This window comes from Haliotis cracherodii, unplaced genomic scaffold (assembly GCF_022045235.1).
Source record: "Haliotis cracherodii isolate W230 unplaced genomic scaffold, xgHalCrac1.p SCAF_26, whole genome shotgun sequence".
NCBI classification, from domain to species: Eukaryota; Metazoa; Mollusca; class Gastropoda; order Lepetellida; family Haliotidae; genus Haliotis; species Haliotis cracherodii.
Genome location: NW_027266282.1, coordinates 4,744,116 through 4,756,215, shown reverse-complemented (window position 1 = coordinate 4,756,215; position 12,100 = coordinate 4,744,116). Strand labels below are relative to the sequence as shown.

The window sequence follows — 12,100 nt, the reverse complement described above, 5'->3', positions numbered from 1 at the left end:
GACCATACTTTTCAAGCCCCGACAATGATATATAAACGTAATAACGCCAGATAAACCTCAACGTACTTTCCACGCCCTGCAAGTTACAAGACCAGATGCACGACGCTTCCATTTGATGACAATGATGTAAGGGCGGTTTGCAGCCGTGTGAACATGCCGTTGTTGCAGTGACTTATGGAAATTTAAAAGGAATTCAAACAAAAATGGAGTTAATCACAGTCGGGACTACTTGTGCTGAATGGCTATTGTTGATGAGCCTATTTTACACAACCTTTATGAGACCGAATTCTCTTCTACAGATAATACGATTTACAAGAATATCAAACGACCTTATACCGGGACAACGTGTGTTATCCTATCTCTCCTGATATGCTTATCTGTGAAGTTTCCATAGGTTATAAATAACGGGTATTGGTAGTTAGTCCATAACACAGCTGACCCATTCTTACAACTAGTGGAGATGGCAGGTCTTGGTCTACTGGTGTTGCTGGCTTGCGTTGGGGTGTCCCAGGCTTTGAACAATGGCCTCGCCCTGACCCCGCCCATGGGCTTCCTGGACTGGGAGAGGTTCCGGTGTAACACGGACTGCGTCAATGACCCGGATAACTGTATCAGGTATTTTTGTAACTAGATACCTGAAAGTGGATCAACGTTCCTTGTGTTACTGAGGAGACCTTTGAAAGCATATCAATTGAATTTCAAATGCTAAACATATTAACGAAATGTTGGGGTAAACATTCGTTGTAGCAGATGTGCAAAGTTTCGGGGGAAGAGGGGGTATTATGAAAAGGGTGTTACCTTAACGTAACCTAAACTGAAGTTCTGCAGAGATGTCGTAAATGAGTAATATTAGCACTTACAGGACAGATTAGAACAGAATATCACTTCTCTCTGACGGAGTACATCGGCATATAAGGTTCTAACAGTAATATAGAGGCGGAAAGGGGTTAACCGAGAGGTTTTTTAAAAACAAATTTACATTTCTTTTGAGTAGATATCTAACGGCAGTTACATGATTGCTGGAATTGTAACATATTTGATCATTATGAACATCATATTGAAATTGCATTTTTCGCTTTGTTCATCGAACTATTTACATTTATAAATATAATGGAATCCATCTTCAATGCCACTGAGTTTTATTCCATCTTACAGTATCTATTGGCAGACAATGTCAAGATGTCTTAAGGAATAGCATCTTAAGGGATACACCAAAGACCAATTCTCCATAAACTATCAAAGCCTTTTTAAAATCTATCAATCTTCAAAACACTTTCTATTTTTTTACTTTGAACAACTCGATTAAACTGTGGATTGTCACTATATGAGCCGTCACTATAGGAGGAATTTAAGGCTAAACCTGCTTGTGCTGTTGAATGTTCCAAAAAAGTATTTATTTCAGACCCTAAAATATATTTAACAGAAAAAGCTATAAAAACTGATTGGACGATAATTATGCAGGGACGGACGATTCCAAGGGGAATACTTCTAAGCAGATGGGTGGCGTGATTTATCATGGCCTTTTATCACCTGTCACAGATTATGTTCACAGCATTCATGTAGCGCTGTATAGTCATCTCGTTTATCTTCATGGACCTTCAAGGTCATGGTAAGTGTATTTATATATAGTGAGTTCCGGCATTCGTCAGAATCATTTTGACAACAAACACTACAAAGTGTCCTGGCTTATCTTTGGGACAGAATAATTTTTCAACCATGAGTTTTTTCCTGGTATTCCTTTCATAAATTATCAAGTTTGCTGTGTTCTTTTATAACTTCCTGGATACACGATGCATCGTAGATCCTTTTCCGCTTATGACCCTTGGCCAGTCAGCATAACTATGATCGCGAGTTCCACCATTGTGACAAACAACTATGATCGTGTGTTCCACCATTGTGACAAACACCCATGATCGCGGGTTCCACCGTTGTGACAAACAACCATGATCGCGGGTTCCACCGTAGTGACAAACAACCATGATCGCGGGTTCCACCGTAGTGACAAACAACCATGATCGCGGGTTCCACCGTAGTGACAAACAACCATGATCGCGGGTTCCACCGTAGTGACAAACAACCATGATCGCGGGTTCCACCGTAGTGACAAACAACCATGATCGTGGGTTCCACCATTGTGACAAACAACCATGATCGCGGGTTCCACCGTAGTGACAAACAACCATGATCGCGGGTTCCACCGTAGTGACAAACAACCATGATCGCGGGTTCCACCGTAGTGACAAACAACCATGATCGCGGGTTCCACCGTAGTGACAAACAACCATGATCGCGGGTTCCACCGTAGTGACAAACAACCATGATCGTGGGTTCCACCGTGTTGACAAGCAACCACAATCGTGGGTTCCACCGTAGTGACAAACAACCATGATCGTGGGTTCCACCGTGTTGACAAGCAACCACAATCGTGGGTTCCACCGTAGTGACAAACAACCATGATCGTGGGTTCCACCGTGTTGACAAGCAACCACAATCGTGGGTTCCACCGTAGTGACAAACAACCATGATCGTGGGTCCCACCATTGTAGCAAACAACCATGATCGCGGACTCCAACGTAGCGGCAAACGGATACCGTCTGCGACACTGTGGGCTTCCCTCAGACAGGTGACCCTGGATGATATCATGATTCGAAGTACTGGTCAAAGATGCGTTACTCATGACATGATAATGTATATGCACGTTACTGAAGCGCATGGTACATGCTCCAAGCGTGTCATAAGACAAACGTCAGAACCTGAAATTAGGCAGGAAGTGGAAAGAAGTGTTTTTATTAGAATAATCAAGCCTAGACATCACTAGACAAGGGCAGATGATGCAACAGTCGTGATCAGTTTCCGGATGCTAAGAAGACTCATAAATGTTGCTACCTCTGAATACAAATCTTTTGCAGATACTATTTAACACTTCTATGTCCGTTCTTTAACAGGATTGTGTTGGTACATATATTTGTAAATCTCAGTCAACAAAAGATGTGAAGAAAACGTGAATTTGTTGGATTTTTTTGCAAAACATGTGAAGCATTATGAGTCAAGAAAATAATTCAAATGACTGGGGTTTTGTGTTTCGGGCTTTAGGATTGTGCTTTAGGAGATGCGAGGTGAGAAATTTCTTTTTGTTTTTTCGGGATTCGGGGTGGGAGATGTGTCAGTGTGGCTTGGGGCGTTTGGAAGGATGACAGGTCGAAGGTGGTGTTTAGTCATTCTTACGTGTGCTCGCACATAACTTATCACCTCAACATACTTAATTTCAGCGAGAAGTTGTTCATGAAGATGGCAGACATTATTGCGGAGGAGGGCTACCGCGAGCTCGGCTACGAATACATCGGCATCGACGACTGCTGGCCCTCCAAATCCCGGGACGCTGATGGTAACCTCGTGGCAGATCCAGAGAGGTTCCCTAATGGAATCCTAGGTCTCTCTCGATATGTAAGAAAATAATTCATGATAAAAAATACATTGCAAATACATTTCACACCAGGTTCTACATCTACTTGAATGATCCATGAATGATCGTATAAAAAGTAGAAGAAGAAGAGGGCTTTATCAATCTTTGGAGCGTTCTAATAGTTATGTCATAGAAATGAGTATTGATAATGGACTTAGCATGTTGCCGAAGCATTGCAAATAACATAAAGCTACACAACTGTTGAAGGCGACAAGATTCTCTTCACAGGTCCATTCCCGTGGGCTAAAACTGGGCATCTATGAAGACGTTGGTACCAAGACCTGCGCAGGGTACCCTGGGAGTCAGGACTACATTAAGCAAGACGCCGAGACATTTGCAAAATGGGAACTAGATTTGCTCAAGTTTGATGGCTGTAACACAGACCCGAACCGCTCGGCAATACGTAAGATATTACTTTTACCTGCCTCGAATAGACGTTTTATTCATTCTACATCTTATCTATTATAGAAAGTATGGAGAGGTCATGTGTTGTGTCTTGTGATGCGAAAATACACATCACGTACCTAAAAACGCATGCAACCTAGTGTGTCCATCTAAGTAGTTCAAGGGCGAGTGCTGGTTTCCCCCGCAGTGATATTGCTGGAATATTGCTTAAAGCCACGTAAAACCATTCTCACTCACTCACTCACTCACTCACTCACTCAAGGTCGAGTGATTTTTGTTTAACACCGCTTTGGACAATATTTCTGTTATATAATGGCAGGTCAGTTTAATGTCGGTGGACAGCCCGATGTGATCCACGTCTAAGACGTTGTACTCTTTGGCGTAATACAAACATCATTGTTGACGTAATGTAAATATGAATTGTCACGTCATGTGTAATGACGTCACAGTATATCATTGTTGATACATGTTGGCCTCGTTTGTTTCGATCTAAAATTATTTCTTCACCACAGCTTAATACTTATCAAAAAAGAAATAGTCACCGTCGAGTGTGTATCCTACTGTTTTTACGATTTCATGCATTTGGTCCACTCCATGAGAATTCAATACTGTCTGAATATGCTTTCTTTGGGTATTTTCAGGAGGAGAGTACTTTGCAAAAATGACCAGGAGTATTCCTTAAGTCTAATGTAGGCCATTGTATGTTTTAGATTTCCCCTTAATGAGTCAAAGTCTGAACGCGACTGGCCGACCTATCCTCTACACGTGCGAATGGTGGAGTGGAGACCAGACCCAGGTATATATATATTGTAGAGACTGCTGCAGCGCAAACCTTAAACCACCGCACGAAACGGTATGAATCAAACATTAAATACAGTGAACTACAATACTGGGCTCAACTATGCACAGCAAGCACCATACATGTGATTATGAAGACAACTATGTGTCTGGTATTAAATCGTGTTGAACAATAAGTTGCAATAGCAGTGTGAAGGGAGAACGATTGAGTGAGCGTTACATGATTGACCTGAATTCCGCCTGGAACCTTTCTCGCTAGCTGATTGAATAACATACGACACATTGCAAAGTGGCAATAGCGCCATTGAGGAGGATAATCATTCACTCTCAGGGATACAACTTGAATAAGAGACGATGCACAGCATTGCAAGGCCAGTGCGTCATAAAACTCTATTCTACGGTTAATAGCTAAAGGAGATAATCGCTCAATGCGCAATAGTTTATTCTTACAAAATATAGACCGGTTAACTTTAGCGAAAGGATATATATTTCCATTAACATTTTTACCACTTTTACAAACTAAATGAACAAATTTCCATGGCATTATCTACATTAAAAAACATGACTAAGTCTCAGAATGTGACAGGCGATTGGTTAAAACATGTCCAGATTAATTCACTCTCATTTCATTTTAAAAACTCAAATTGTTTTAGAAGAACCAAAATGGCGCTCTCCTTCAGTCGAAATTAAACTAACCCTTATACACGTTAAATGAACTAGGTTTACAAGTCTATACAAATTACCGCAAAGGCTGTACACAATACAGTGACAGTACACAATGTAATGGCAGTACAAATACAATTGCAGTGTAGCATAGGATAGCAGTGGTAGTAATATTCACCTAGCAGCAACAGTGGTCAAGCTTCCAAAATAGCCTAAGCTGGATGTCCAGGGTGAAGAAGATTCCAGATTACACTCGACTCCAAAAAGCATCTAAATATCGTAACTTCCACACCACTGCATACGTTGGAATGTATAACATTCCTGACAACTAACTATTATCAAAAGACAATGCTATCAGCTTCTTCTGACTCTCAACTTCAAATTAAAAAAATATTGTGATATAATTGCAACATTGTTTAAAAATAATTTACACTGGCATATAACCATATCTGCAAATTTTACCACCATTTTTCAAACAATAACAATAACCTCTGATTTTACTGAATTGACGGCCGCATCACCGCGCATCGATCGTAATGGAAGACTATGCGACTTCTTTCTGAGTCATTATTTTTAAACATAGATAGTAGGTTACAATATGCAGTTGTTGTTCCCACCATATCTAAAGAAAGTGTGAAAAATTCAATAGAGGAAAAAGTAGTGAAGTTGGTTGGAAATAACTTGTTATCCATTACTAAAATATACATCAAATTCTGTTCCACAATATAGTGTTTTCGAATCCCAGTTCGCCCTGATTATACTCCTTGGTTTTTCAGCATCACCCCCGTGCTCGTGGGTTTCTCTAAAGTTGTAAATGTTTTAGACCTGCGTCACTTCGGGCTTTCCTAACACAACAACCCAATTCACTGTTCATCAGTAATGTTTTTTTTGTGCTGTATTGCAATATCCTAAACTAATTGACTTCAAAAATTGTTAACGGTACGTGCGTTTTTCCAGCACTCCCACTACACCCGCAACAGCGAGTACTGCAACAGCTGGAGGACCTTCAACGACTTAGAGGACACATGGCCCTCCGTCCTCGGCGTGATCCAACACTATGCCAAAAACGCCGGGGATTTCATCTCAGTATCCGGTCCAGGGTCCATCAACGATCCAGATGAGGTAATGGGGAGAACATGCATCAATTGACAGCGTAATACCATCTTATGCCTTGTCACTTTACCTATGCCATCGACTATAACCCTTCTTTTTTTTATCTAAACGTGTTTTCATCTTTCATCGTCCATGTCGCTCATGTTTTTTCTCTCTCTCGCCCCCAGTCTCCCTTTCGATACTGTTGGTCTTACTCTCCTCACCTCTCGTATATATCTGTATATTACCACTCCTTCCCACACTCTTCCTTTATGTCTCACGTTCTCGTTGTCTCTCTTCCCACGTCGCGTTTCTGTTTCATGCCCTCTCTCTCGTTTCCCTATGACGAAATCACTGTTTTTCGCTCTCCGTTAGGTTTACTCTCTCTCTCTGTGTCTCTGTCTGTCTGTTTCTCTCTCACACTCTCATTTGTCTCTCTCTCCTCTCTCTCTCCTCTCTCTCACACTCTCACCTGTCTGTCTCACCTGTCTCTCTCTCCTCTATCGCTCTCCTCTCTCGCTCTCCTTTCTCTCACACTCTCACTGTCTCTCCCTCTCGCTCTCCTCTCTATCACACTCTCACCTGTCTCTCTCTCACACTCTCACCTGTCTCTCTCTCACACTCTGACCTGTCTCTCTCTCCTCTATCGCTCTCCTCTCTCACTCTCCTCTCTATCACACTCTCACCTGTCTCTCTCTCACACTCTCACCTGTCTCTCTCTCATACTCTCACCTGTCTCTCACTCTCCTCTCTCCCATACTCCCACCTTCTCTCTCTCCTCTCTCGCCCTCCTTTCTCACACTCTCACTTGTCTCTCTCTCAAACTCTCACCTGCCTCTCTCTCCTCTCTCACTCTCTTTTCTCGCTCTCCTCTCTCTCACACTCTCACCTGTCTCTCTCCCCTCTCTCGCTCTACTTTCACGCTCTTCTTCTCTCTTTCACACCCTCACCTCTCTCATACTCTCACTGTCTCTCTCTCCTCTCTCACTCTCCTTTCTCGCTCTCCTCTCTCTCTCACTCTCACATGTCTCCCTCTCCTCTCTCTCATACTCTCACCTGTCTCTCCTCTCTCGCTCTACTTTCTCGCTCTCCTCTCTCTCACACTCTCACCTCTCTCTCTCTCTCTCTCTCTCTCTCTCTCTCTCTCTCTCTCTCTCCTCTCGCACATACACGTAGGTATAATGAGAGCGAGAGGATTCGGTTTCATTTGGCCTGGAAACGCGCATCATGAACTGTCATATTTTGACTGACGACCTGTCGTGTTTCAGCTGATTATCGGGGACTTCAGTCTGAGTTATGACCAGGAGAAGGTTCATTTCGGGATGTGGGCGATGTTTGCCGCCCCACTCTACATATCCGCAGATCTGAGGACCATGAGACCACAGGCCAAGTCCATTCTACAGAACAAGGGCGTCATTGCCATCAACCAGGACCCACTCGTAAAGGGAGCTAAAATGATCAAAGAGGTGAGGCTTACTCCAAACGAACCCCTTGTCTCTTTTGAAATATTGAACAGATTGAAAAATTGAACTGATTGAAAGATTGAACCATTCAGCGATTGAAAGATTGAACAAATAGAAAGATTAAACAGATTGAAAGATTGAATAGATTGAACAAATTGAATAGATTGAAAGATTGAACGATTAAGCGATTAAACGATTATACTACACATATCACATGAAGAACGATTCCAAGCTTGAAAATTACACAGAATGAAGGTACATTCCATACTGTCTATGTGTGAAGTTTCAGTCACATTACCCCATTTTCAACCAAGACTCGGTTTATTCGGTTACCGAACTCATAGCTCGAGTAGCAATGCACTGGTCATGCCATGAATTACCGTAAACCGTTTAACGTCCGACCCCGCCGCAAATAATTCGTCCAACATGACGTCCGTTTTATTCTCTGCTGAACAGAAATGAGGAATACACTATTTGATATGAAAACAAACGGAACCAACTCAGATCTCGACTGCCGCCATCTTGTGTTGTGCCATGAGAAACTAGTTTCAATATGGATTGTTGCTTTGCTGGCCGCGGACCCAGCCGAATGACCTCTTTCCCCAGGAATACGGGTTGAATTTGATTGCAATCGAATTGCAACTGGATAGCTTTTTGGTGTGAAGTCTGCGATAGTTTGTATGATGTGGGGATCAATATAGCCAACATCATAAAGCTGCCATTCCAGGTTTGAATAGATTGAATCGATTGAATGGACTGACAGATTGAATAGATTAAAAGATTGAATGGATTGAAAGATTGAAAGATTGAACGACTGAAAAGATTAAAAGATTGAAATAGTGAATAGATTGAATAATTGAATAGATTAATAGATTGAATAGATTAAAAGTTTGAAAGATTGAAAGATTGAATAGATTGAACAATTGAATAGATTGAACGATTGAACGATTGAATATATTGAAAGATTGAACAGAGTGAAATATTATTCAGGTTGAAAGATAAAATAGTGTGAGATTAGTGTGTGTCTTTGTCTGCGTGTGTCGGTGTCTATGTCGGTGTCTACATCAGTGCATGTGTCTGTTTTCACGAATGTATTTTCTCTGTCCGTTGCAGATTCAAAACGTGCAGGTCTGGCTGAAACCTTTGGTCAAACTCGGAAGTTATGCAGTAGCTTTCTTCAATCCGAACTCAGCTGGAACACCAACACGCATGTCCCTGACCCTAGCGGATATCACATTGACCAATCAGAATGGCTATAACGTTACTAACGTTTTTGATGACGTCAGTATGGGGATGTACAAGCCGAGCGGTCAGTTCAATGTGACTGTCAACCCTACGGGGATTGTGCTGGTCCAGGCAATGCCTCTTTAATATGCATAGCATAAGGCAATATTATCTCACCGATGTTTAAAGGTCATTTGTACATAAATACTAAAACACGTGAGGATTAGCTTGGCCTGTTTTTGTGCGTAAAAACTGAAGGTTCCTTATACATAGGACATTTAATGCTGTAGATGAAATGAAGATTTCATGTGTCCGTTGTTCCAACTTGTTTACATTGAAATCAAATCGATTGATGACGTGCTGTAAGTCCATTTTTGGAGAATATACACATACACTTATATACACATACATATATTTCAGTGAAACGTTGACACTACGTTACAGATCTTCTAACAACTTCCAATGGTGTTCATATTGAGGTCATAGAGGTCTAATTTTACAGAGGTCTATCTTTATATCAGGATATAAGACAGAAGAACAGAGTCCGTGTACACATTCCGCAAACACAAGATCCCAGAACCATTTGTAACGCTCTCGCCACCCACCTCGATACATGCGCAGCTGGGAAAGAAATCAAGTTTAAGATATTTCCTTTTCACCTACAAACTAATGATGTTAAAATGACTAAAATTAAAGAACAACATTTCAGAACTATTCGACGTCACAATTGGAAAACTGTCATATTGGGACGTCACAATTGGAAAACTGTAACATTGGGACGTCACAATTGGAAAACTGTAACATTGGGACGTCACAATTGGAAAACTGTAACATTGGGACGTCAAAGCAACGTCACATGAACTTTAACAAATGACGTCCCAGAAGATGTCAATGATGCATGTTCGAAGGATTTTGGGGGGCACGGGTGGCCCAGTCGTCTAAGGCGCCGCGATTCGCTGTGCAGAGTTGTGTCCCTTGGGCACGCCAGAAACCTATGATTGTGGGTTCGAATCCTGGTTCGCCCCGATTATGTTTCTAGGTTTGTCAGCACCATACCCGTGCTCATGGGTTTCACCGAAGTGGTAAACGTCAGAGACCTGCATCACTTCGGGCTTTCCTCCCACAATAAGCAGACACGCCGTGACATAACTGGAATACTGTTAAAAGCGGCGTTAAACCCAACTCACTAACTCATTCACTCGAAGGATTTTTGCGTGCGTGCGTGCGTGTGTGCGTACGTGAACTTCATAGAAATTGCGTGAGATCTGCCTAACGTGAAATAACCTTGAAATAAATTCTCTGGCGACAGAAATCTAATTGTAGTTTTATAGTAGCCGTTGACGTGGTATTGTGTAGTTATTCGGACAATATTGCAGGTGGCAGCAGGAGGAGGATCTAGTAACAGCTGAAAGGCGTATTCGTGAAAACAGGTTGAAAAATACTCCAGTGATTGTTATGTTACCTTGTCAATAGCAGTCCTTAAAACAAGTGGTTGATAAAATAAGCACAATGACCAAACCACACCATCGGGTTGCGATGAAACTCTATCAGCCAGGTTATGAGGAATATCAGATGTCACGCATTGCATCCTCGTACCCGAGCGGACTTCATTATTCTCTATAAAAAACAAAACGTTTAGAAATTGTTACGAAAGTTACCAGATGTGTTCATATGAATAAGAGTTTAGGGAACGACCATTTAATATTCTGGCTTTGGGGCTGGGAGTTTCATTGAAACCAGCTTACAGCTGTTTTCAGTTACAGCTGTTTTCAGTTACAGCTGCAAAACCAGATATTTGTTCATTAAGACTGTGAGGCAATATTTTTTACTGAACAACACATTGCAACAATGTAATTTTTGTGGGAAATTATTTCTTTCTTTTGGTATAATATGAATTTTGACATTTTTCATGAATTTTCGGTAACAATTAATTTTGTTCAATAAAATCCTAAAAAAACACACTATATTCCATCACCCACTCCACTCAAGAAGAAGAAGGAGACGAAAATGAAAAAGTTTTATCAGAGTGACGTCTATTACATATACATAGGAATAATCATTTTAATCATTAAAGCGGTTACACATGTCCCCAGCACTCTGTCTCTGGTCGTAAGATGCGACTAAGATGGATCAGGTGATTAGGCTCCATGTCTTGCTTGGTTGTGTGACATGATGGGAACCAGTCGTTTGCCTAGCCAAGACTCGCGTTTCACAGGTGGACGTTGTGCTGCTGGAATACTGCTGAGTGATGCGCAGAACAATATTCACTCTCTGACAGATGCTGACACTCTACATGTTAACTGTTCTGCATGGAACCTGCGAAGAATTGACAATCTTACAGGACAGCATGTGTCAATGTTACAGTGCGTAGTTGTGGCAATGTTACAGTGTGTGGCTGTGTCAATGTTACAAAGTGTGGCTGTGTCAATGTTACAGTGTGAGGCTGTAGCAATGTTACAGTGTGTGGCTGTGGCAATGTTACAGTGTGTGGCTGTGGCAATGTTACAGTGTGAGGCTGTGGCAATGTTACAGTGTGGGTGTGGCAATGTTAAAGTGTGTGGCAATGTTAGAGTGTGTGGCTGTGGCAATGTTACAGTGTGAGGCTGTGGCAATGATACAGTGTGAGGCTGTGGCAATGTTACAGTGTGAGGCTGTAGCAATGTTACAGTGTGAGGCTGTATCAATGTTACAGTGTGTGGCTGTATCAATGTTACAGTGTGTGGCTGTGGCAATGTTACAGTGTGAGGCTGTGGCAATGTTACAGTGTGTGTCTGTGGCAATGTTACAGTGTGTGGTTGTGGCAATGTTAAAGTGTGTGGCCGTATCAATGTTACAGTGTGTGGCTGTGGCAATGTTACAGTGTGTGGCTGTGGCAATGTTACAGTGTGAGGCTGTAGCAATGTTATAGTGTGTGGCTGTATCAATGTTACAGTGTGTGTCTGTGGCAATGTTACAGTGTGTGGCTGTGGCAATGTTACAGTGTGGCTGTGGC

At 41.9% G+C, this 12,100-nt stretch overlaps 1 protein-coding gene across 1 annotated transcript; it reads left to right on the top strand.

Moving 5' to 3' along the window:
- Positions 1–460: 460 nt before the first annotated feature.
- LOC139473042 (alpha-N-acetylgalactosaminidase-like) lies at positions 461–9,255 on the top strand. The gene is made up of 7 exons (XM_071255556.1): positions 461–615; positions 3,270–3,444; positions 3,692–3,866; positions 4,579–4,664; positions 6,287–6,451; positions 7,690–7,887; positions 8,998–9,255. Exons 1-7 carry the CDS (start codon positions 461–463, stop codon positions 9,253–9,255), a joined length of 1,212 nt encoding a protein of 403 aa, XP_071111657.1.
- Positions 9,256–12,100: the final 2,845 nt, after the last annotated feature.

What these genes read in the sequence shown, in the direction of transcription:
- LOC139473042 (XM_071255556.1), top strand. Translation starts at nt 461, where the DNA reads ATGGCAGGTCTTGGTCTACTGGTGTTGCTGGCTTGCGTTGGGGTGTCC. An exon ending in TCCTAGGTCTCTCTCGATAT is followed by an intron (nt 3,445 to 3,691) that starts GTAAGAAAATAA and finishes TTCTCTTCACAG; the next exon opens with GTCCATTCCCGTGGGCTAAA. An exon ending in CCCGAACCGCTCGGCAATAC is followed by an intron (nt 3,867 to 4,578) that starts GTAAGATATTAC and finishes TGTATGTTTTAG; the next exon opens with ATTTCCCCTTAATGAGTCAA.